Raw genomic sequence first — 25,961 nt, 5'->3', positions numbered from 1 at the left:
AAACCAGATGAGCCTGCGCTCAAGCTGGCGACCTTGGGGGTCTCAAACCTGGGTCCTCGGCATCCCAGTCCTCCGCTCTATCCACTGCGCCACCGCCTGGTCAGGTGCTTTTGTATCTTTTTTTTTTTTAAATTTTTTTATTTATTCATTTTAGAGGAGAGGGACAGACAGAGAGAGAGAGAGAAGGGGGGGGGGAGGAGCCAGAAGCATCAACTCCCATATGTGCCTTGACCAGGCAAGCCCAGGGTTTTGAACCGGCGACCTCAGCATTTCCAGGTCGACGCTTTATCCACTGCGCCACCACAGGTCAGGCTCTTTTGTATCTTAATATAGGTATTGGTAGAAGTTTGGAGCAAAGGGAACTTTGAAGTATGAACTTGTATGTTCACTTTGACTGTAGTCACTTATAGACCTACTGAAGCATGATCTTTAATGTCTAAACATCATTCTGATCAGAGACTAGGCTGAGAACCAACTGGTAACTCTGCCTCCAGTATCTCTCTCTTTCTGGGTAGTATAATATTTATACCAAAGTCATGCTTCAAAAATGGAACTCTAGTCTGACCAGTGGTAGTGCAGTGGGTAGAGTGTTGAGATGGGATGCTGAGGTACCAGATTTGAAACCCTGAAGTCGCTGGCTTGAGCACATGCTCATCTGGCTTGAGTGTGGCATCATCAACACCAGGGGTCCCCAAACTTTTTACACAGGGGGCCAGTTCACTGTCCCTCAGACCACTGGAGGGCCGGACTATAAAAAAAACTATGAACAAATCCCTATGCACACTGCACATATCTTATTTTAAAGCAAAAAACAAAATGGGAACAAATACAATATTTAAAATAAAGAACAAGTAAATTTAAATCAACAAACTGACCAGTATTTCAATGGGAACTATGGGCCTGCTTTTGGCTAATGAGATGGTCAATGTGCTCCTCTCACTGACCACCAATGAAAGAGGTGCCCCTTCCGGAAGTGTGGCGGGGGCCGGATAAATGGCCTCAGGGGGCCACATGCGGCCCATGGGCCGTAGTTTGGGGACCCCTGATCAACATGATCCCATGGTCACTGGCTTGAAGCCTAAGGTTGCTGGCTTAAGCCCAAGGTTGCTGGCTTGAGCAAGGGGTCACTCAGTTGAAAGTCCCCGGTCAAGGCATGTATGAGAAGCAATCAATGAATAACTAAAGTGCTACAACTATGAGTTGATGCTTCTCCTCTCTCTCTCTCTAAAGAAAAAGCAACTCTGCAGTACACCCAATGTTCAATGCAGCATTACTGACACGAGCCAGGACATGGAAACATAAATGTTCATAGATGGATGAATAAAGAAAGTATGGCTTATATATGCAATGGAATAAAGAATTTTTTATTTGATAAAACTGATATACAACATTATAGATATATATTCCAAGTGTACAACATTATAATTTAATATATGTACATACTACATAGTAGTTACCATTATAAGTCTAGTTCCATCACCATACAATTGATCCCCCTCACCCATTTTCCTCCCCTCAACCACCTTACCTCTGGTAAAGACCAATCTGTTCTCTGTATCGATGAGTTTCTGTTTTCTTGTTTGTTCATTTGTTCTTTGTTTTTTAAGATTCCACATATAAGTGATATCATATGATATTTATTTTTCTCTTATTTCGTTTAGTATAACACCCTCAAGGTCCATCCGTGTTATTGCAAATGGCAAGGTTTCATTCATCCATTTCAATAACATGAATGGACCTTGAGGGCATTATGTTAAGTAAAATAAGTCATACAATCTCACTTATGTTTGGATTTTAAACAAAATGAAATGAAACCAAACCAAACCAAAAGCAACCAAGCTCACAGATACAGAGAATAGATTGGTAGCTGCCAGAGGCAGGTAGTGGGTGGTGGGTGAAATGGGTGAAGGGGGTCAAAAGATACATACAAATTTTCAGTTATAGAATAAGTAAATCATGGGGAGGTACTGTACACCTTGGTGACTACAGTTAATAATACTATACACTGCATATTTGGAGTTGCTAAGAGAGTAAATAATTTTTAATTTTTACATTGATTTGAGAGAAAGAGGGAGGGAGCAAAAGAAGGAGTGAGAGAGAGAGAGATAGGAAAGGAGAGAGGAGACAGAGAGAGACAGAGGGAGAGAGAAGCATCAACTTATTTTTTCCCTTAGTTGTTCCATTTAGTTGTGTACTCGTTGATTGCTTCTCATACATGCCTTGACTGGGGGTCAAACCAATGACCTCTAGCATGCTGGGCCAATGCTTTACCCACTGACCCAGCTGGGCACGGCCATGAGTGTAAATCTTAAATGTTCTCATCACAAGAAAAATATTTTTTTAACTATGCATGGTGATACATGTTAACTAGATTTATTGTGGTAATTATTTCTCAATATATACAAGTATCGAGTCATTATGTTGTACATCTGAAATGTTATAATTATTCCTCACTTATAAACACATACATACAGTATTTAAAAGTACATTTAACTTCCTTTGGAAACTTAAGTGTCTTACTCATTTGAAACAAAAATTTAGAAATTCCCACATTTCTCTTTGCCATGGATTAGAAAATAATCAAGATTTTCTTTTACAAAAGTGAGCTAGAACTTACCTACTTATTTATATATATGAGGTTGTATATGCTTGTTCTTTATGTTCTATAAGAACAAAAAAAACAAAACAATCTCTGATCACCTTTACCCTGAATGGTATCTCACTACTAAAAAATAAATCCACACTCTTCCAATGGCACAGAAAACCTAACAAAAGCTTACTGGCCTCACATTCATCTATACTACATTTCAATTCCTTGTATTTCTTTTTTTTTGTATTTTTCTGAAGCTTGAAACGGGGAGAGACAGTTAGATAGACTCCCGCATGTGCCTGACCGGGATCCACCCAGCACGCCCAACAGGGGGCGACGCTCTGCCCACCAGGGGGCGATGCTCTGCCCCTCCGGGCGTCGCTCTGTTGCGACCAGAGCCACTCTAGCGCCTGGGGCAGAGGCCAAGGAGCCATCCCCAGCGCCCGGGCCATCTTTGCTCCAATGGAGCCTCGGCTGCGGGAGGGGAAGAGAGAGACAGAGAGGAAGGAGAGGGGGAGGGGTGGAGAAGCAGATGGGCGCTTCTCCTGTGTGCCCTGGCCGGGAATCGAACCCGAAACTTCTACACGCCAGGCCGATGCTCTACCACTGAGCCAACTGGCCAGGGCCTCCCTGCATTTCTTAACATTCTCCAAACACACCATGTTTTAGCAATCTAAATTTTTTTTTTTAAATTTAGACCAGTAGTAGTAAACTTGGTCCCTACCGCCCACTAGTGGGTGTTCCAGCTTTCACGGTGGGCGGTAGCGGAGCAACCAAAGTATAAATAAAAAGATAAATTTAACTATAGTAAGTTGTTTTATAAAGATTTATTCTGCCAAACTTAGTAAAAATCCGACATAAAGTACTTATATGCTTTAACTTGCTGTAACTCTGCTTTATAAATTTTATAAAGTAAAGTTACTTCCCTACTTTATAAATCACCATTACTGTGGAACTGGTGGGCGGTTAGAAAATTTTACTACTAACAAAGATACAAAAGTGGGCGGTTGGTATAAAAAGGTTGACTACCCCTGATTTAGACAATTAAATTTAACAGGGTGACATTGGTCAACCAGAATACATAGATTTAGAGAAAACATCTCCACATCATTTGGACAGTCAATTATGCTGTATATCCATCACCCAAAGTCAAATCATCCTCTGTCACCCTAGATTTTGTTTCTCTTCAAGCCCCTCCCCCACCCCACCCCTTCCCCTGGTAACCACTGCACTTTTATCTATGTCCATGAGTCTCAATTTTGTGTTCCATTTATGTATGGAATCATACAGTTCTGACTTACTTATTTCACTCAATATAATGTTATCAAGGTCCATCCATGTTGTCGTAAATGATACTATGTCATCATTTCTTATGGCTGAGTAGTATTCCATGCAACCTAAATTTTAATTTACATCACTATCAAGGCATTTATTACACAACATTTGTTTCTTATAATAGTCTTTAAGTTCTTGGGAAAAGAAGCCATAAGGCAAAAATAAATTAATAATATTATTTCCAAGATCTCTAATAAACTTAAAAGTGAGTATTTGGTAGAAATATTATAATTTAATAGGAAAGGACAATGACTACCCAGAAGTCCAAAAGAATTTTTTTTTAATTAAAAAGATTTAAAATTTTCATTTTAGGAGGAAGGAGAGGGAGAGAAAGAGAAAGAGAAAGAGAGAAGAGGGGGAAGGAGCAGGAAGCATCAACTCCTATATATGCCTTGATCAGGCAAGCCCAGGGTTTTGAACTGGTGACCTCAATGTTCCAGGTTGATGCTTCAAAAGAATTCTAATATGTTTAGACTTTCTTGGAAAAAAACCCCAAAATACCAAATCCGAAGTAAGTCTTTTGAATTCCTTTTATCATAATTTATTTTTAAATTCTTTTTATTCATTGTTCCAAGAGAGGAGAGGAAACGAGAGAGAGAGAGAGAGAGAGAGAGAGAGAGAGAAATATCGATTTGCTGTTCCACTTACTCATGCCATTTCCAATTTATTTTTGTGTGTGCCCTGACTGGGGATGAAACCTACAACCTCAGCATGTCAAGATGATGCTCCAACCAACTGAGCTATCTGGCCAGGGACTATCATTTGGTTTTTTATAAGAACATGTTGAAGAATATCAAATGGGCCTGACCAGTGGTAGCGCAGTAGATAAAGTGTCGACCTGAGATGCTGAGGACCCAGTTTGAAACCCAAAACCCCCATGTCCCTGGCTTGAGCACAGGCTCACTGGGTTGAGCTCAGGGTTACAGGCTTGAGTGTAGGATCACTGACATGATCCCATGGTTGCTGGCTTAAGGCCAAAGGTCACGGCTTGAGCCTAAGATCACTGGCTTGAGCCCAGGGTCACTGGCTTGAGCAAGGGTTCACTGGCTCAGCTGGAGCCCCCTGGTCAAGGCATGTATGAGGAAGCAATCAATGAACAACTAAAAGTGTCGCAACTACAGTGATGCTTCTCATCTGGTCTCTCTCTCTCACAAATACAGCTCACTACCATCTCTAGGACACTTGAAATTCAACAATTCATGCATAACTATAAAAATACAAAGTGACATAATTAATTAATAGATAAAAGTCAATTTTCAGCCCTGACAGGTTGGCTTAGTGGTAGAGTGTTGGCCTGGTGTGTGGAAGTCCCGGGTTCGATTCCTGGCCAGGGCACACAGGGGAAACGCCCATCTGCTTCTCCACCCCTCCTCCTCTCCTTTCTTTCTCTCTCTTCCCCTCCCGCAGCCAAGGCTCCATTGGAGCAAAGTTGGCCTGGGTGCTGAGGATGGCTCCATGGCCTCCGGCTCAGGCTCCTGAATGGCTCCGGCTGCAAAGGAGCAATGCCCGAGATGGGCAGAGCATCGCCCCCTGGTGGGCATGGTGGGTGGATCCCAGTCGGGCACATGCAGGAGTTCTGTCCTCTGCCCCCCTTCTCACTTCAGAAAAATACAAAAAAAAAGAAGTCAATTTTCCTCATTTATGAAAATAGCTTTTGAGTAATATGTAAAAACTTAATGTTACTACCATTTTCAAAGATAAGGGTTATCAGATTGTTAAAACTTAAAAGTAATGTAAAGATTATTATAATGAATAATAAAAATGTAAAATATCTTACAATTTAATTTCTTTTTTTTAATTTATTTTATAAAGAGAGTAGTGAGAGAGAAAGGTGGGGCGGAGAGGAGTGGGAAGCATCAACTCATAGGTAGTTCCTTCTAGGATGTGCCTTGACCCAGCAATCCCAGGGTTTCAAATGAGCAATCTCAGCATTCCAGGTCACTTTATCCACTGCACCACCACAGGTCAGGCCGTACAGATTAATTTCTAAAATATTGTATATATTAAGTATGCCTAAAATCTGTGGACATTTTGAAAGTGTTGGCAGTTAGTGAAATCAAGCAACTTTCAAGCTGGGTAAAATATTATCTGGCTTTTGATAATTTATAAGAAATACACTTAAAGCCCTGGCCGGTTGGCTCAGCGGTAGAGCGTCGGCCTAGCGTGCGGAGGACCCGGGTTCGATTCCCGGCCAGGGCACACAGGAGAAGCGCCCATTTGCTTCTCCACCCCTCCGCCGCGCTTTCCTCTCTGTCTCTCTCTTCCCCTCCCGCAGCCAAGGCTCCATTGGAGCAAAGATGGCCCGGGCGCTGGGGATGGCTCTGTGGCCTCTGCCTCAGGTGCTAGAGTGGCTCTGGTCGCAATATGGCGATGCCCAGGATGGGCAGAGCATCGCCCCCTGGTGGGCAGAGCGTCGCCCCATGGTGGGCGTGCCGGGTGGATCCCGGTCGGGCGCATGCGGGAGTCTGTCTGACTGTCTCTCCCTGTTTCCAGCTTCAGAAAAATGAAAAAAAAAAAAAAAAAAAAAAAAAAAGAAATACACTTAAAAGAACTGGCATGGAAAGGTTACAGGAATAGGACAAACCCAAAGGAGACAATGGCAGTATTAAAACTAAGAATCCAGGTGCAAAGTATTAAATTAGACAAAGGTAAACGATATTTTATATTGAGAAAAATGCAATCCACCAATCTTACATGTGATGTCTCTTGCTGTATCAAAGACACTATTGAAATATATAAACAAATTCTTTGAATTACAAAAAGTAACAAATATACAATCATGGAGAGGTCAAATAGACAAATGAAACAGAAGATTTGAGTAATATTTAGTAATTAATACACTTAATTTAATATCTATAAATGAAACTAGTAGCCCCCAAACCAGAGCAGAATCATTCATTTAAAAAACCCAAAGAACATTTGAAAACTGACTTTCTATATACTTATAAAGTTGGTTTCAAAGAAAATATCATTAAAATTCAAAAGAATTGAAACCAAAATGTTTATCTTCTAAACTTTAGATAAATCTACCTAATGACACTCACAGCAGCAATAGAAGGCTTCTTTCCATCACCAGCTGGTGGATGAGTGACATCTGCTCCCAAAAAGATCACTGGTTGCTGGAACACAGAAGGTCTTAAACACATTTTTTAAGAGTTAGATAATCCGTTTTTTTCATTACCCATTTATCTGTTTCATACTACTGCTACACAACTGCAAGTTGCTGACACAGCACAGAGAAGGTCCTATATAGACAGCTTCCCAGGCGTGAAATACTGGCAACTTATTCTCTTAATTCATGAATCCCTGACCAATAAAGTAAAAGCTGTCACAGTGGGTTTATCCAATATCTTTTTCAGATCAGTTTTCTGTCTAAGTAGTGGTGATGGTGGTTGCAAAAGGCAACTGCTACCAGTGTTCTTCATAGTAGGCATAAAATGCTTAACAACTTCCTCATATTAATCCATCAATTTGTATCAATCTTTTTTTAACCTACTTATATTTTAAGTTTATGTAATCTCTCAAGGAGAAAAAGCATCATTAAACTACACACTGAAAGGGATTATTAGAGTCCCATGGCGAAAAGTATAAATTTGAGTAACAGTCCTAAAGGAGCTAATAGTTCATTTTATTTCTGAAACGATATCCTTTAAGATTCAAATGATTATTTCTAAGTTCTTGAGCTTGTAGATAAAATTCGATATTCATCTCATTTATGAATCTTATCTCATATTTAACAGGGATAGAAAGTAGAGGCAACAAGAAAAAACAGGGAAAAAAAGAGCTTTTATGTCGAACATACATCCTTATTATAACACTTATTTGTGTGCATACTGTTTAAGGTAGCTAACTTTTTTTTTTTAAGTTTATTTTTTTATTTATTCATTTTTAGAGAGGAGAGAGAGGGGGAGAGAGAGAGACAGAGAGGGAGAGAGAGTAGAGAGGAGGAGCTGGAAGCATCAACTCCCATATGTGCCTTGACCAGGCAAGCCCAGGGTTTCAAACCGGCAACCTCAGCATTTCCAGGTCAACGCTTTATCCACTGCGCCACCACAGGTCAGGCCAAGGTAGCTAACTTTTTAAAGCCCTAGTTGTTTCAACTTATTAAAAAGAAACCTGCTGTTCAGTTCTCCAAATAACAGCCTTTTTCCCAATACCTGTCTCTAGGTCATTATGTCTCATAATGAGTTCTTAGATACGATGGGGTTCCTGAACATCTGTTGTCCCACAGACTGAAGCAGGGGTTTACACCGCTTTACTTAACAGATGTACTGAATTGACACCACCCCAACCCCCAGACCTTCCATTTTTCCCTCACTTTCTAGGTAAGTAGCTTCATCATATCAGGTTGAAGATGACTACCAAATAATGAGAAAATTCTTTAAGCTGGATTCTCCAGTAAGAAATAGATAAAGCTCTCAATATTTTCTAGCTAGGCAAGAGGTATTTTGCATACTAAATGAAAATGGAGGTAGGACGGGATTTTCACAAGGGAATCCATTAATCCTGCCAGTCCAAACTCTTCATTTTTTTCTGTCAAAACATCCTCGTACCTCCCATTGGCAAGAATCAAAGCTGTTTCTTAAACAGATCTCAGACATGGCAATATACAGACAATATAAGATATAAAAAATAATTCATGTTTTATTAAGTGATTAACTTAACTTACCTTTGATGAGGTACAAGAATATTATTGATCCCTCCGAGTTTAACATTTATCTTTAGGCACAGGTTTGAGAGAGTTTGAGGGGATGTTTTTATTACATTCTTGACTTGTACACACTGTGTAGCCATACCCAAAAGTGTATCTCCTACACGTTTCACCTCCGCTGTGGAACAAATGCAGAAACCTCTAGTTAGAAAAGTCAAACATTACTGCAAATTGAGCTACTGTGTTTCTCCCCTTGAAATACATTACTATATTACAGGATGGAAAAAATTACACCAATACTAAAACAATGCTGTTAAAACTTAATATATACTGCTTTGAAGATCATCAGCTTAAGTATTTTACTGATAATTTTTCCAATTGTTTTCTTCTTTGTATAGGAAAGTTTATTTTTATCATCATAAAAAAACTATAAACACAATAACTAAAAAACCTTAAAGAGAAAAACATCATACATCAGTGTTTTTCAACTGTCATATATATTCCCTTGTTAGTATTTTACTGTACTCTCTCTTCCAGTAATTTTCTCATTTGCATGATTTAAATGCAGTTCTAATTCTGGTATACTTACAGCTTTCAATCCTATTCTCCAACCTTTAATTTAAAAAATATAGAGAGTCGCCTGACCAGGTGGTGGCACAGTGGATAGAGCATCGGACTGGGATGCAGAAGACCCAGGTTCAAGACCCTGAGGTTGCCAGCTTGAGCGTGGGCTCATCAGGCTTGAGCAAAAAGCTCACCAGCTTGGACCCAAGGTCACTGGCTCGAGCAAGGGGTTACTCCAGGGGTCCCCAAACTTTTTACACAGGGGGCCAGTTCACTGTCCCTCAAGACCGTTGGAGGGCCAGACTATAAAAAAAACTATGAACAAATCCCTATGCACACTGCACATATCTTATTTTAAAGTAAAAAAACAAAACGGGAACAAATACAATATTTAAAATAAAGAACAAGTAAATTTAAATCAACAAACTGACCAGTATTTCAATGGAAACTATGGGCCTGCTTTTGGCTAATGAGATGGTCAATGTCTGGTTCCATATTTGTCACTGCTAGCCGTAACAAGTGATATGACGCTTCCGGAGCCGTGATGCATGCGTCCCGTGTCACTGGAAGTAGTACTGTACGTGAGCGACGCCACGCTTTGCGGCACTGCCACATACAGTACTCCAGGAGCATTCACATCCTGTGCTCCTCTCACTGACCACCAATGAAAGAGGTGCCCCTTCCGGAAGTGCAGCGGGGGCTGGATAAATGGCCTCAGGAGGCCGCATGTGGACCACGGGCCATAGTTTGGGGACCCCTGGGTTACTCGGTCTGCTGAAGGCCCACGGTCAAGGCACATATGAGAAAGCAATCAATGAACAACTAAGGTGTTGCAACGAAAAACTGATGATTTATGCCTCTCATCTCTCTCCGTTCCTGTCTGTCTGTCCCTGTCTATCCCTCTCTCTGACTCTCTCTCTGTCCCTGTAAAAAAAAAAAAAATACAGAGGGTTTAACAGTGTAACGAATAAAAGACTCCTGTTCATTTCCCTCTCTCTGGCATTATAACTACCATAAAGAGTTCAGTGTATATAACTTCTTACATATAAGAAGTGTATGTAACTTCTTACATAAAACACATGAAAAACATGTTAAAATAAAAATTGATAAAACACTCTACATTCTATTTTGCAACTTGTCATTTATACTTAATAATATAGAGTGTTCTGAATATCAATATATAGCTTGTAGTTATTCTGTTTTTAAACGCTGTAAGGTATCTAACTATACACTAATATACTTTTAGTTTGATCTGGTTCTCATTATTTCAAATTATGTTATGAATGATATCCTTGTATATTTATTTTTGTTTGGTTGTGTAACTATAGCTTCTGAATAAATTTCTACAAGTAGAACTGAGGGTTCAAAGGTACATATATTTAACATTTGTAAAAATACTGACAAATTGCAAACATTTAATGTGCATTTAATACATGCTAGTACTGTGCAAGGTTCTGGATATACAATAGGAAGTCAACAGAGACACTGTTCCTGTCCTCTCACAAAGATTAATAGTGTAGGGAGAGAAACAGAAACCTCAAATTTACATTACAACTGTGCAAGCAACATAAAGGAGAGGTACAAGGCACCTTAAGACAATAAAAGTGAGAGAATTAGACCTTGTCAAGACAATCAGGCAAAGCTTCCTCAAGGAAGAGATGTCTGAGCTAAAATTCACAAGAGGCCCTGGCCGGTTGGCTCAGCGGTAGAGCGTCGGCCTGGCATGCGGGGGACCCGGGTTCGATTCCCGGCCAGGGCACATAGGAGAAGCGCCCATCTGCTTCTCCACCCCTCCCCCTCTCCTTCCTCTCTGTCTCTCTCTTCCCCTCCCGCAGCCAAGGCTCCATTGGAGCAAAGATGGCCGGGGCGCTGGGGATGGCTCCTTGGCCTCTGCCCCAGGCGCTAGAGTGGCTCTGGTCGCGGCAGAGTGACGCCCCCGAGGGGCAGAGCATCGCCCCCTGGTGGGCAGAGCTTCGCCCCTGGTGGGCGTACCGGGTGGATCCCGGTGGGGTGTATGCGGGAGTCTGTCTGACTGTCTCTCCCCGTTTCCAGCTTCAGAAAAATACAAAAAAAAAAAAAAAAAAAAAAAAAAAAATTCCAAGAATATGCATTTGCTAGGTGAAGGCTGGAAAATGGGTTATGAGAAGCAATACAGGTAGAAAGAAGAAAATGAAGAAAGTTTCTGTGGGAAAAAAAAGCATAAAGTAAAATGAGTCCTGAAGAGGTAGGAAGTCATGGATCTGAATATGCAAATCCTCTAAAGATTCACTTTCAATCTCAATTTTATCAGTTGTATAGTAAAAAACAATTGAAGTGAGGGTAATAGGAAAGGAGATAAAGACAGATTTATATTTCAAAAAGACCATGCTTGACGTTGGTTATAGCTCCAACATGTAAAAAGACTTGCAAGTCATTACTCCTGTCTTCACAAGACAAAAGCTGATCTGAAAGTCAGTAACCTTTCTTGTATCTGTCAGCGAACAGACCACCACCCCAAAACAGGTGATTACAGAGAATTACAGCCAAGATCAGCATTTTAGAAGCAGAAGCTGATGATGCCAAAATTGGTAAAAACAATTAAGTAGTAACTCCTATAAATCCACAAGTACAAAACAAATGACTTGGCCAGGTAGCTCATGTGGTTAGAGCATTATCCCAATATGCCAAGGTTGTGGGTTTGATACTCAGTCAGGGCATGAATCAACCAATGAGTGCATGAATAAGTGGGACAACAAATCGATGTTTCTCCTACTCTGTAAAATTAATAAAAAATGTCCTGGCTGGCTGGCTCAGTGTATAGAGTAACGGCCCAGCATGCGGACGTCCTGGGTTCAATCCCCAGTCAGGGCACACATGAGAAGCGACCATCTGCTTCTCTTCTACTCCCTCTCTACCTTCTCTCTCTCTTCTCCTTTGAAGCCAGTGGCTCAACTGATTCGTCAGCCTGAGGCGCTAAGGCATAAGCCTCACAGGTGCAAAAAGAAAGCTTGGTTGATTCGAGCAGGGGCCCCAGATGGGGGTTGGCAGGTGGATCATAATTAGGGCGTATGCGGGGGAGTCTATCTCACTATCTGCTCACCTCTCACTTAAAAATGAATAAATAAATAAATAAATACATACATACAAAAAAACCCCAATAAAGGAATTACTTAAAAAAACACAAAACAAATAATCCAATTAAAAAGTGGCCAAAGGTCTTGAATAGGCATTTTTTTGAAGAAGATATACAAATAGCCAACAGCACATGAAGAGATATTCCATATCACTAATCACTAGGGAAATGCAAACCAAAACCACAATGATTTACCCTTCATACCCATTAGAAATGTTTATAAAAAATAAGTAACAAGTGTTGGTGAGGAAGTGGAGAAATTGGAAACTTTGTGCATTGCAGGCAGAAAGGCAAAATGGTGCAGCTGCTGTGAAAAACAGTATGGCAATTGCTAAAACCATTAAGCACAGAGTTAGCATGTGATCCAGCAATGTTACTTCTGGGAATACACCCAACAGAAGTGAAAGGAAGAACTGGAACAAACAGCTGTACACCCATCAAAGCAGAGTTATTCAAAACAGTCCAAAGGTGGAAGTAATCCAAGTATCCACTGATGAATGAATAGACAAAATGTGGTATGCATATGAAATGGAATATTATTCAGCTTTAAAAAGGAAAAAAATCTGATACATGTTACATACAATATGGATAAACCTTATTAATGATATTATGCTATAAGTGAAATAAACCAGAAACAAAATGCCAAATATTATATGACTGTACTTATATGAGTTACCTGAAATAGGTAAATTCATACAGACAGAAAGTAGAACAGAAGCTACCAGGAATTGGGGGGAGAAGGAATAGAAAGTTATTGTTTAATGGGTACAGAGTTTTTGTTTGGGATTATAAAATAGTCCTGAAAATGAGTAGTGGTGACGGAAATGGATAATGGACAAGCGGTGATTCACAACAATGTGAATATACTTAAAGTCACTAAACTGTGTAGTTATAAATGGTTAAAATGGTAAACTTTATGTTATGTATATTTTACTATAAATGCACACAAAAGCTTTTTTTCCCTTCTCTTTTGTATTTTTCTGAAGTTGGAAACAGGGAGGCAGTCAGACAGACTCCCACATGCACCCCACCAGGATCCCCCCCCCCCCGGCACGCCCACCAGGGGGCGATGCTCTGTTGCAACCAGAGCCATTCTAGCGCCTGAGGCAGAGGCCACAGAGCCATCCTCAGTGCCCGGGCCAACTTTGCTCCAATGGAGCCTCGGGCTGTGGGAGGGGAAGAGAGAGACAGAGAGGAAGGAGAGGGGGAGGGGTGGAGAAGCAGATGGGTGCTTCTCCTGTGTGCCCTGGCCCGGAATCAAACCCGGGACTCCTGCACACCAGGCTGACGCTCTACCACTGAGCCAACCGGCCAGGGCCGACAAAAGCTTTTTTACAGAATAGTGAACCCAGGAATACTCCTGTGAAAATTGTATATCAGAAAAATGAAAAACTCTGATCAAAACCTGACACCAAATGACTGATTCAAGGAAGCCATCACCTCTGCTAACACGAGACAAATACAGAGATCCTAGGGCTCAGTCAAAAAAGGGCAACACTACAGAAGCAGATAAAATATAGGTAGTAGCACTCAGGAAACAAAAAATTTAGATAAAAAAAGAAGTGGCAAATGTTAAGTTTTTCTATGAGGAAAACACACGGCATAAAGGCTGTAAAGGGGTTGTTTTTTAAAATAAGAATTCTAGGATGATTCAACAACTGAAACTATGTGAGTGGTAATTCCATTTATAAGTATATATTAAACAACTAAATGATTATTTTATTTTATTTTTTTATATTTTACAGAGGCAGAGATAGACAGGGACAGACAGGAACAGAGAGAGATGAGAAGCATCAATCATTAGTTTCTCGTTGCGCGTTGCGACTTCTTAGTTGTTCATTGATTGCTTTCTCATATGTGCCTTGACCGTGGGCCTTCAGCAGACCGAGCAACCCCTTGCTGGAGCCAGCGACCTTGAGTCCAAGTCAGTGAGCCTTTTGCTCAAACCAGATGAGCCCGCGCTCAAGCTGGCGACCTTGGGGTCTCAAACCTGGGTCCTTCCGCATCCCAGTCCGACGCTCTATCCACTGCGCCACCGCCTGGTCAGGCAACTAAATGATTTTTTAAAAAATGAAGGAGAAATGCTTTCTCCGGAAAAAACAACAACAACAAAAAACCTAAGAGAATTTGTTCATAGTAGACCTGCCTTACAAGAATTCATAAGTTTATTCAAGAGAAGAAAAATGATATAGGTCAGAAATTCAGATCTATACAAAGAATAAAGGGTCATACAATAAGTAAAAGTAAAATAAACCTTTTTACCTTCTTATTCTTTTTTTTTTTTTTTGTATTTTTCTGAAGGTGGAAACGGGGAGAGATAGACAGACTCCTGCACGTGCCCAACCAGGATCCACCCGGCACGCCCACCAGGGGTGAGGCTCTGCCCACCAGGGGGCGATGCTCTGCCCCTCCGGACGTCGCTCTGCCACAACCAGAGCCACTCTAGCGCCTGGGGCAGAGGCCAAGGAGCCATCCCCAGAGCCCGGGCCATCTTTGCTCCAATGGAGCCTTGGCTGCAGGAGGGGAAGAGAGAGACAGAGAGGAAGGGGGGGGGGTGGAGAAGCAAATGGGCGCTTCTCTTATGTGCCCTGGCCAGGAATTGAACCCGGGTCCCCCGCACGCCAGGCCGACGCTCTACCGCTGAGCCAACCGGCCAGGGCCTACCTTCTTATTCTTAATTGAATAGGTAACTATTCAAAATAATAGTAGCAACAATGTATTGGATGGTTATAGTTTATGAACAAGTGAAATGAATAACAGCAATGTTTTAAGGGAGAGGAGGGATGAACTAGGAATACTTTGCCATAAGGTACCTACACTATCTGTTAAACGGTATAGAATTATTTGAAAGAGGATTTAGATTAGTTGTAAATATATATGGTAAACTTCAGGGCAACTACTAAAAAGTTTTTCTAAACATGTAATTGAACCCTGGCCGGTGATGCAGTGGATAGAATGTTGTCTGGGAGTGTTGAGGTTGTTGGCTGGAGGCCGAGGACATTGGCTCGACCCCTAGGTCTCTGGTTCCAGCTGTCAAGGCACAAGCAATCAACGGGTGCACAATTACAAGGAACAATAAGTTGATGCTTCTCTCTTTCTCCTTTTCCCTCTCCCATCTCTCCCTTTCTACAAAAAACCCCCACAATTGATATACAAGAGAAGAGAGAAAATGGAACAAATTAAAATGCTCAATTAAAACTAGAATAGCCAGAAAAAAGAGAAGATAAAGTTAAGAACAGCCTGACCATAGGCCCTGGCCGTTTGGCTCAGTGGTAGAGCGTCGGCCTGGCGTGCAGAAGTCCCGGGTTCGTTTCCTGGCTAGGGCACACAGGAGAAGCACCTATCTGCTTCTCCACCCCTCCCCCTCTCCTTCCTCTCTGTCTCTTCCCCTCCTGCAGCCGAGGCTTCACTGGAGCAAAGATGGCCCGGGCGCTGGGGATGGCTCCTCGGCCTCCGCCCCGGGCGCTAGAGTGGCTCTGGTCGCAACAGAGTGACGCCCCGAAGGGGCAGAGCATCGCCCTCTGGTTTGCGTGCCGGGGGGATCCTGGTCGGGCGCATGCGGGAGTCTGTCTGACTGTCTCTCCCCGTTTCCGGCTTCAGAAAAATACAGAAAAAAAAAACAAAAAAAAAAAACTAGACTTTTTGCCTGACCTGTGGTGACGAAGTGGATAGTGTTGACCTGGAACTCTGAGGTCACCGGTTCAAAACCCTGGGCTTACCTGGTCAAGGCACATATGGGAGTTGATGCTTCCTGCTCCTCCCCCACCCCTTCTCTCTCTCTCTACTCTCTAAAATGAAAAAAATAATATAAAAACCAAACCAAAAAAAATAAATAAATAACAGCCTGACCAAGTGGTGGTGCAGTAGATAGAGTGAAGTCCTGGGATGCTGAGGACCCAGGTTTGAAACTTTGAGGTTGCTGGCTTGAGCACTGGCTCACCAGCTTGAGCACAGGTTCATCAGTGAGAACAGGCCACCAGCTTGAGCGTGGTTTGCTGGCTTGAGCCCAAAGGTCGCTGATTTGAGCAAAAAGTCACTGGCTCAGCTGGACCACCCCACCCCAGTCAAGGCATATATGAGAAACAATCAATGAACTAAAGTGATGCGGTTACAAGTTGATATTTCTCAGCTCTCTCCCTTCCTCTCTCTCTAACTAAATTAAGACCCAATAACATGTTGCCTTCAAGAAACCAACTTTATAGCCTGACTGGTGGTGGTGCAGTGGATAGAGTGTTAACCTGGGATGTTGAGGTCTCAGGTTCGAAACACTGAGGTGGCTGGCTTGAGTGCAGGCTCATCTGGCTTGTATGTGGGATTGCTGGCTTGAGTGTGGGATCATTAACATGACCCTATGGTTGCTTGCCTTAGCCCAAAGGTCACTGGTTTGAACAAGGGGTCACTGGCTTGACCTCAGCCTTTACTCCCCATCAAGGCATGTATGAGAAGCAATCAGTGAGCAACTAAAGTACCACAATTATGAGTAGATGCTTCTCATCCCTCTCCCTTCTTGTCTCTCTCTTGCTAAAAAAAAGAAAAGAAAAGAAAGAAACCAATTTTAAATACAAGGAAGCATTAAAACTAAAGCAAGACAGGAAGACATACCATACAAACACAATGAAAAAAACCCAACAACTGGAGTAGCTATATTAATTTCAAATGAAGTAAATTTTAAAACTAAGAAAATTATCAGGGAGGATGAGGGGCATTACATAGTGAAAAAAGGGTCAATTCTTCAAGAAGACACAACAATCTTGAAGACATATGCACCTAACAAGAGAACATCAAAATAACTGAGGCAAAAATTGATAAAACTGCCTGACCTGTGGTGGCGCAGTGGATAAAGCGTTGACCTGGAACACTGAGGTCACCGGTTCAAAACCCTGGGCTTGCCCTGGCCGGTTGGCTCAGCGGTAGAGCGTCGGCCTAGCGTGCGGAGGACCCGGGTTCGATTCCCGGCCAGGGCACACAGGAGAAGCGCCCATTTGCTTCTCCACCCCTCCACCGTGCTTTCCTCTCTGTCTCTCTCTTCCCCTCCCGCAGCCAAGGCTCCATTGGAGCAAAGATGGCCCGGGCGCTGGGGATGGCTCTGTGGCCTCTGCCTCAGGCGCTAGAGTGGCTCTGGTCGCAACATGGCGACGCCCAGGATGGGCAGAGCATCGCCCCCTGGTGGGCAGAGCATCGCCCCTGGTGGGCGTGCCGGGTGGATCCCGGTCGGGCGCATGCGGGAGTCTGTCTGACTGTCTCTCCCTGTTTCCAGCTTCAGAAAAATGAAAGAAAAAAAAAACAAAACAAACAAACAAACAAAAAAAACCCCTGGGCTTGCCTGGTCAAGGCATATATGAGAGTTGATGCTTCCTGCTCCTCCCCCCTTTCTCTCTCTCTCTCTCTCTCTCTCTCATTCTAACTCTCTCTCCTCTCTAAAATAAATAAATAAATAAATAAATAAATAAATTTTAAAAAGTTGATAAAACTTCAAGGAGAAATAGACAAAATTCACTATTACAGTACAGACTATAACACACTTTTATCAGCAATTGACAGATCCAGCAGGCAGAGGATCAGTAAGCATACAGTTGACTCAAACAGCACCATCAATCAGCTGAAACCAAGAGATATAATAAAATATTTCATCTAACAACAATGGAATATAGTCTTCTCAAGCTTGCATGGAACATTCACTAGGACAGACTTCATTCTGGCCCAGAAACACACCTTAACAAATTTAAAAGAACAGAAGTCATACATAATGTGGTCTCAGATCACAGGAATTAAACTAGAAAATAATGGAAACATAGTGGGGAAATCCCAAAATATTTACATTTTAAACGACATAATTCTATGTAACACATGAATCGAAGAAGAATTCTTGAGAAACTAAAAATATTTTAAATGATATGAAAGTGAAATACAATTATCAAATTATGTGGAATACAGTGAAAGTAGTGCTTAGAGGAAAATTTATAGTATTGAATGCATATATTAGAAAAGAAGAAAGATCTAAAATCAATAATGTATGTTTCCACCTTGGAACAAAAGAAGAATACCTAAAATAAGCAGAGGAAAGAAATATTAATAATTAGAACAGAAATCAATAAAATTAAAAATAGAAAAAATCAAAACCAAAAAGCTGGTTCTTTGAAAAGATCAATGAAATTGTTAAAATTCTAGCCATACTAAGACAAAAGGAAGAAGACATACATTATTGATAACAGAAATGAAAAAAGGGTCATCACTCTTGGTTCCATGGACATTTATTCTTTTTTTTTTTCAGAGAGAGTCAGAGAGAGGGATAGACAGGGACAGACAGGAATGGAGAGATGAGAAGCATCAATCATCAGCCCTTCGTTGCACATTGTGACACCTTAGTTGTTCATTGATTGCTTTCTCATATGTGCCTTGACCGTGGGCCTTCAGCAGACAGAGTAACCCCTTGCTCAAGCCAGCGACCTTGGGTCCAAGCTGGTGAGCTTTTGCTCAAACCAGATGAGCTTGCGCTCAAGCTGGCGACCTCTGGGTCTTGAACCTGGATCCTTGGCATCCCAGTCCGACGCTCTATCCACTGCGCCACCGCCTGGTCAGGCGGTTTCATGGACATTTAAAAGATAATAAAAGAATATTATGAACAACTGCAGGCCCACAAATTTGATAACTTATATAAAGTGGACCAATTCTTTTTTTTTTTTTGAGAAAACATCTCCACATCATTTAGACAGTCGATTATGTTGTATACCCATCACCCAAAATCAAATCATCCTCCGTCACCTTATATTTTCTCTCTTTTTTCCCCTCTCCCTAACCCCTCCCCCTGGTAACCACTGCACTCTTATCTATGTTCATGAGTCTCAATTTTGTGTCTCACTTATGTATGGAAACATACAGTTCTTAGCTTTTTCTGATTTACTTATTTCACTCAGTATAATTTTATCAAGGTCCATCCATGTTGTCGTAAATGATGCCATGTCATTATTTTCTTATGGCTTAGTAGTATTCCACTTTATATATGTACCAATCTTCTTTATCCAATCCTCTATTGTAGGGCAGGACCAATTCTTTTAATAACACTAACAAAACTCACATAGAAGAAACAGGTAATCTGAATAGGCCTCTGTCTATTAAAGAAATTGAATCAATAATTAATAACCTTCCAAAAAAGAAAGTACCAGGCCCAGATGGTTTCTCTGGTGAATTCTGCCATACATTTAAGGAAGAAATGACACTAATTCTCTACGACTGCTTCTAGAAAATAGAAGAAGTGGAAATGATTCTTAACTAATTCCATGAGGCCAACATTACCCTAATACCAAAACCAGATAAAGAGCTTACTCTTTAAGAAAGAAAAACTACCAATCAATATCTCTCATGAATACAAATGTAAAAATCCTCAAAATATTAGCAATCTGACTCTAAAACTGTATTAGAATTATATACCATGATCATTGAGATTTATTCCAGGTATGTAAGGCTGGGCTCAACATCTGAAAACCAATTAATGTAATCAATCCCATTAGGAGATTAAAGAAGAAAAAAATTATAGGCTCATACTAATAGATATAGAAAAAACATGGCAAACTCTATCATGCATTCATGGTAAAAACTCTCAGCAAACTCGTATTAGTGGGAAGCATCCTCGACTTGATAAAAAAACAACTACAGAAAATCTACAGCTAACATGCTTATTACTGAGAAACTAGATGCTTAGATCAAGAACAATGCAAGGGTATCTCCTTCGCCACTCCTAGTCAACACCATGCTGGAAGTCCTAGATAATGCAAGAAAAAGGATATGAAAGTATACAGACTAGGAAGGAAGAAATAAAACTTTGTTCACAGAAGACACGACTGTTAATGTAGAAAATCCCAAAGACAAAAAGCCCCCTGGAATAAGTGATTATAGCAAGGTTGCAGGATACAAAATAAATACACAAAAGTCAACTGCTTTTCTAGATAGTAAATATAAACAACTGGAGTTCAAAATTAAAAACAAAATACCACTTATATTAGCACCAAAAGAAAAAAAAATTATATACTTATGTCCACAAAAAAACCTTCATAAGAATGTTTATAGAGTTAGCACTTGGAGCCTTTGGCTTCAGCGTAGTCATGTTTCTCCAGTATTATCTCAACGAACAAAGGGACCAGGTCTATACCCTGAAGAAGGTTGACCCTATGGGACACCAGACCTGCTCCCTCATCCTGCTCGGTTCTCCCCAGACGACAAGTACTCTCGACACCGAATTACCATCAAGAAACGTTTCAAGGTGCTGATGACCCAGCAACCGCGCCCTGTACTCTGAGGGTCCCTTAAATTTCATGTCTCTCCTGCCGCCTGCTTCCTCTCTGAGACTTTCCAAATCCAAGCTCTTCGATACGTGAGCCTTGAAGCCTTTTTACCACCCTTGCTCTTTGGAATCCGGTGTCGTCATTACCTTTGGTCATGCTTGTGCAAGGCAATCATGATAGCATTCCCCTTAAGGACAACAAGTCTGAATCTTCTTTTCATATTTTGACTCACTGCCAGGTTATTATAATGACTTGAAAGTTATTTTATTAGGGAAAAAAAAAAGAATGTTTATAGAAGCACTATTTATAATTGCCAAAAACTGGAAGCAATCAAAACATCCTTCAACAAGTAAATACATAACAGGATGTAGTATATCCATATACTGACATATTAGTCAGCAATAAAAAGAAGTTACTTATGCCCGACCAGGCGGTTGCACAGTGGATAGAGCTTCAGACTGGGACACAGAGAACCAAGCAGTGGATAGAGCGTCGGACTGGGACACAGAAGACCGAGCTTCGAAACCCCTAGGATCACTGGCTTGGGCGTGGGGTCGCCGGCTTGAGCCCAAGATCGCTGGCTTGAGCAAGGGACTCGCTCTGCTTATAGACCCCCTCCAAGGCACATATGAGAAACCAATCAATGAACAACTAAGGAGCCACAATGAAGAATTGATGCTTTTCATCTCTCTCCTTTCCTGTCTGTCTGTCCCTATGTGTCCCTCTTACTGACTCTTTCTTTCTGTTAAAAAAAAAAAAAGTTACTTATCAAGCCAGAAAAAGACATGGAGACCCTGGCTAGGTAGCTTTGCTGGTCAGAGCATCAGCCCGATATGCCAAGGTGGCAAGTTGGACCCCCCCATCAGGGCATATAAAAGGATCAACCAATGAATTCATAAATAAGTGGAAAAACAAACCAATGTTTCTCTCTCTCTCCCCTGCCCCTCTTCATCTCTTTCTAAAGTCAATCAATTAAAAATAAAAAAGACATAAAGGGATCTTAAATGCACATTGCTAGGTAAACAAAGCCAATCAGAAATGGTTCATACTGTATAACCCAATTATATGACTTTTTTTGTGTGTGTATTTTTTTTAAGTTAATGGGGAGGCAGTCAGACAGACTCCCGCATGCGCCCGACCGGAATCCACCCGGAATGTCCACCAGGGGGCGATGCTCTGCCCATCTGGGGTGTTGCTCTGTTGCAACCAGAGCCATTCTAGCGCCTGAGGCAGAGGCCATGGAGCCATCCTCACAGCCCGGGCCAACTTTGCTCCAATGGAGCCTTGGCTGCGGGAGGGGAAGAGAGAGACAGAGAGGAAGGAGAGGGGGAGGGGTGGAGAAGCAGATGGGCGCTTCTCCTGTGTGCCCTGGCTGGGAATTGAACCCGGGACTCCTGTATGCCAGGCCAACGCTCTACCACTGAGCCAACTGGCCAGGGCCTACATGACATTTTAGAAAAGGCAAAACCACAGAGACATAAAAACACCAATGGTTGTCAGAGGTCTAAGGACAGGGAAGAAAGGACAAAGAGGTGTAATATAGTGGACATTATGTGCAGTGGAACTATTCTTTATGGTACTGTTAGAGTAGATACATGACATTATGCATATGTCAAATCACAGACCTGTACAACACAAAGAATAAACCTTAACATAAACTGTGGGCAATGTATTAATGATTTATCAATATTGATTCATTAAATGTACCACACTAATATTAATAATAAGGAAAAATGTGTGCAGGGGAGGGAAGGCATATAGAAACTTTATATTATCTGCTCAATTTTTCTGTAAATCTAAAACTGTTCTAGAAAATAAAATCTAGCTCTTTTCTTCCTTGGCTCCTTGAATATTGGCTGCCATCATGTACGACACAATAACTTATAGACCAGGAAGTTAATGAACAACAGACTACTTTAACAGAAACAAATGGTCATTGACGCCCTTAGCCCAAGACAGAAATTTGGGAAAACCTAGCCAAAATGTTTAAGACCACACCAGATGTCATCATTGTGTTTGGACTCAGAACCCATTTTGGTGGTGTCAAGAAAACTAACTGGCTTTGGCATGATTTACGATTCCTTGGATTACACAAAGAAAAACGAAGCCACAGACTTGCAAGGCATGGCTTGTATGAGAAGACCTCAAGAAAACAGAAAGGAACGCAAAAATAGAACGAAGAAAGTCAGGGGACTGCAAAGGCCAATGCTGGTGCTGGCAAAAGCAAGTTGGAGATCAGACAACAGAGGAGTAGAGATTCTTCAGTGACTGTGGTGATTGTGCAGATTTTTCGTGAGAGAATTAATAAACTAAGAACTTAAAAAAAAAAATAGGTGGCTCTCTTTATGGAGCATGACTATGCCATACCCTACCCCCTTACCCCAGGGAGTTTTCCTTGCCTCTCCTTTATTCCTAAGCTCCAACGGCCCTTCTTTTGTCTTTGTAACTTGTTTCCTGAGCCCATTTCTTCTGAGCTCACTTCTGCCTCTGTGACTCTCTAAACAAATTTTCTCTTAAAAGAAAAATTCCATTAATTAAAAAAAACCACCACTTTGGAAGCAGTGTAAAGAATGGATTAAAAGGGAACTAGAGGGAAAGCAGGCAAAAATACCAGTTTGGAGGCTGATAATACCAACTTTCCTTTACATCAACAGTGTATGAGAGCACAAGGGATCCTCAGGTAATGACAGTCTCGACATATGACATTTCAAGTTTACGACACTCCCATAAAAAGTTTTTTTCTTGACAGAGACAGAGAGAGGGATAGATACAGACAGATAGGAAGGGAGAGAGATGAGAAGCATCAATTCTTTGTTGCGGCACCTTAGTTGTTCATTGACCATTGACTGCTTTCTCCTGTGTGCACTGACCGGGGCGGGTGCGGGGGGGGATATAGCAGAGCAGATGACCCCTTGTTCAAGCCAGTGGCCTTGGGCTTCAAGCCAGCAACCTTTGGGCTCAAGCCAGGGACTATGGGGTCATGTCTCTGATACCATACTCAAGCCAGAAACCCCACACTCAAGCTGGTGAGCCTGCACTCAAGGTGGGTGAGCCCATGCTCAAGCCGCTGACTTCAGGGTTTAAAACCTGGGTCCTCTGCATCCCAGTCCAGCTCTCCATCCACCGCGCCACCGTCTGGTCAGGCTCCCATAAAAACTTTAAAAAATTGAGAACTGAGTGTTTTGGCTAGTGTCCTACTTATGGACTACATGGGAAAACTAATTTGATTGCATACGGTGAAAGGATATTCATTAATGTGGAGAATGAGTGAGGGAGATAGAAACTCCAGAACACAAGAGATTTATTACCAAGGGTTTGGCAGAAGGTTTTTCTATGGTAGAGGATGGGTTGGCAAAAATTTCAGGCTGAGGATCCCAGTGATGACAGATTCAGGAAGGTCTACAGAGCTGTTACGGATGCTTTGCAATGCTACAGGCAGATTTTGCAAGAGAAGCCATCAACCTTCCAGACTAGCCTAGAACAATTCTTTAAAAAGACAGAGGCCTGCAACAGATCCTGTACCCTCTACATCAACTGCTTTTTGAGATTAAACACCTGTAGTATAGGTAGAATAATCTCTAGAGTCTCCAAAATGTTCCTTAGGCAATCCTGATTCACCTGACCCAGTACTTCTAGCACCTGCAGGCTCTCCTATGTCTCCAGCTTCCTCCTTCCAATAGGTCACTCCCTCCCATCTTGCAGTGCCCCTTCCAGTGTGCAAGCCAACCACAGGAATAAAGGTAAGGAATTTTTTTATTACTCATTTTTTGTTATTTTTCCCATTACTACAGTAATGTATAATACAGTATATTTATATTCTTTTCCTTTTTCTGTGGCTTAGTTGTGTGTTTATGTTCTAGATTATGATTTTATAACTGTGTTAGGATAGGTAAATGACTGAGGCTAGGGCGTGTTTTGATTTACACCAAAATTTGAGTTATGTCACTGTCATAGGAACGAAACTGTGTCATACCCCGAGGACCCCCATATATATTTATTTATATTTTTTCCAAAAATGAGTATTATAACTGGTGAAAAACTAGGATTATTATTCTAGTTCATGTTTCTTTAATGACTAATGAAGCAGAGCATTTTTTTTTAAATTTTCCACTGACTTGAGAAACAGAGGGGGGTAACGGGGAAGAAAGAGGGAGGGGATGGGGGAGGAGGGAGAGTGAGAGAAGTAACAACTCGTTTCACTTAGTTGTTCCATTTAGTTGTGCACTCACTGGTTCCTTCTCATATGTGCTCTGACCAGGGATTGAACCTGTGACAGTTTGTAAGATAACTAACCATTTGTTTTTCTGTTTTATGTCCTGTATCTCTTTTCCAGTTTTTTCTTTTTTGTTTTTGTTTTTTTGTTCTTTCCTACTGATTTTACAAATTCTTTGTTTAAAACCTTCTATAGGCCCTGGCGGGTTGGCTCAGTGGTAGAGCATTGGCCTGTCGTGCAGGAGTCCCGGGTTTGATTCCCGGCCAGGGCACACAGTGACCTTGGGTTTCAAACTGGTGACCTCAGCTTTCTGGGTGGATGCTCTATCTACTGCATTTCCAGATGGGCGCTTTTCCACCTCTCCCCCTCTCCTTCCTCTCTGTTTCTCTCTTCCCCTCCCACAGCCAAGGCTCCATTGGAGCAAAGTTGGCCCGGGCACTGAGGATGGCTCTGTGGCCTCTGCCTCAGGTGCTAGAATGGCTCTGGTTGCAACAGAGTGACGCCCCAGATAGGTAGAGCGTGCCAGGTGGATCCCGGTCGGGCGCATGTGGGAGTCTGTCTGACTGCCTCCCCGTTTCCAACTTCAGAAAAATACAAAATAAATAAATAAATAAATAAATAAATAAATAAAACCTTCTGTATTTTGCCTGACCAGTGGTGGTGCAGTAGATAGAGCATCCACCCAGAAAGCTGAGGTCACCAGTTTGAAACCCAAGGTCACTGGCTTGAGCATGGGGATTATCAACATGATTCCAAAGTCACTGGCTTGAGCCCAAAGTTACTGGCTTGAAGCCCAAGGTTGCTGGCTTGCGCAAAGGGTCACTGGCTTGGTTTGATCGGTCCATTCCTCCATAAAGGTACATACAAGAGGCAATCAATGAATGCACAACAAAAGTGAAGCAACGATGAGTTCATGCTTCTCTTTCTCCCTCCCTTTCTCTTTCTGTCTCTTTCTCTCTTAAAAGTAAAAAAATAAAAGACTACATGTCATTAATTTTATAAGATAAAACCTGTATTTTGTTACAACTTAAAGTATCTTTTGAATTTTATACACATCATTTTAAATCATTGCATATTTCATCAACATACTATAACTTACTCATTAAAACTAGTTTTTAGAGAGATGTTGAAAGAAGACAACATGGCGCTGGAGCAGGCGGACGTACCAACATCCACCTCCCAGAACCAAAGTGGATTATAAACTAATTTTAAGAACT

At 41.6% G+C, this 25,961-nt stretch overlaps 1 protein-coding gene, 1 non-coding gene and 1 pseudogene across 2 annotated transcripts in view; 2 read left to right on the top strand and 1 right to left on the bottom strand.

The window, feature by feature from the left end:
• AGO3 (argonaute RISC catalytic component 3) overlaps positions 1-25,961 on the bottom strand; it is a 141,963-nt gene that overhangs the window by 11,088 nt on the left and 104,914 nt on the right. Inside the window, exons 13-14 of the mRNA XM_066375874.1 lie at positions 8,595-8,754; positions 6,970-7,060 (exon numbers count right to left, since the gene is read on the bottom strand). Of these exons, the coding sequence (XP_066231971.1) occupies positions 6,970-7,060; positions 8,595-8,754 (251 nt within the window). The remainder of the gene's footprint in view (positions 1-6,969; positions 7,061-8,594; positions 8,755-25,961) is intronic.
• LOC136397596 (H/ACA ribonucleoprotein complex subunit 3 pseudogene) lies at positions 20,323-20,758 on the top strand (annotated as a pseudogene).
• TRNAD-GUC (transfer RNA aspartic acid (anticodon GUC)) lies at positions 24,940-25,015 on the top strand. The gene has a single exon. It is a non-coding gene; the product is annotated as a tRNA-Asp (tRNA).

This window comes from Saccopteryx leptura, chromosome 3 (assembly GCF_036850995.1).
Source record: "Saccopteryx leptura isolate mSacLep1 chromosome 3, mSacLep1_pri_phased_curated, whole genome shotgun sequence".
Taxonomy (NCBI): Eukaryota; Metazoa; Chordata; class Mammalia; order Chiroptera; family Emballonuridae; genus Saccopteryx; species Saccopteryx leptura.
Note: the sequence above shows the minus strand (reverse complement) of the source record. Positions and strands in the feature narration are given on the sequence as shown.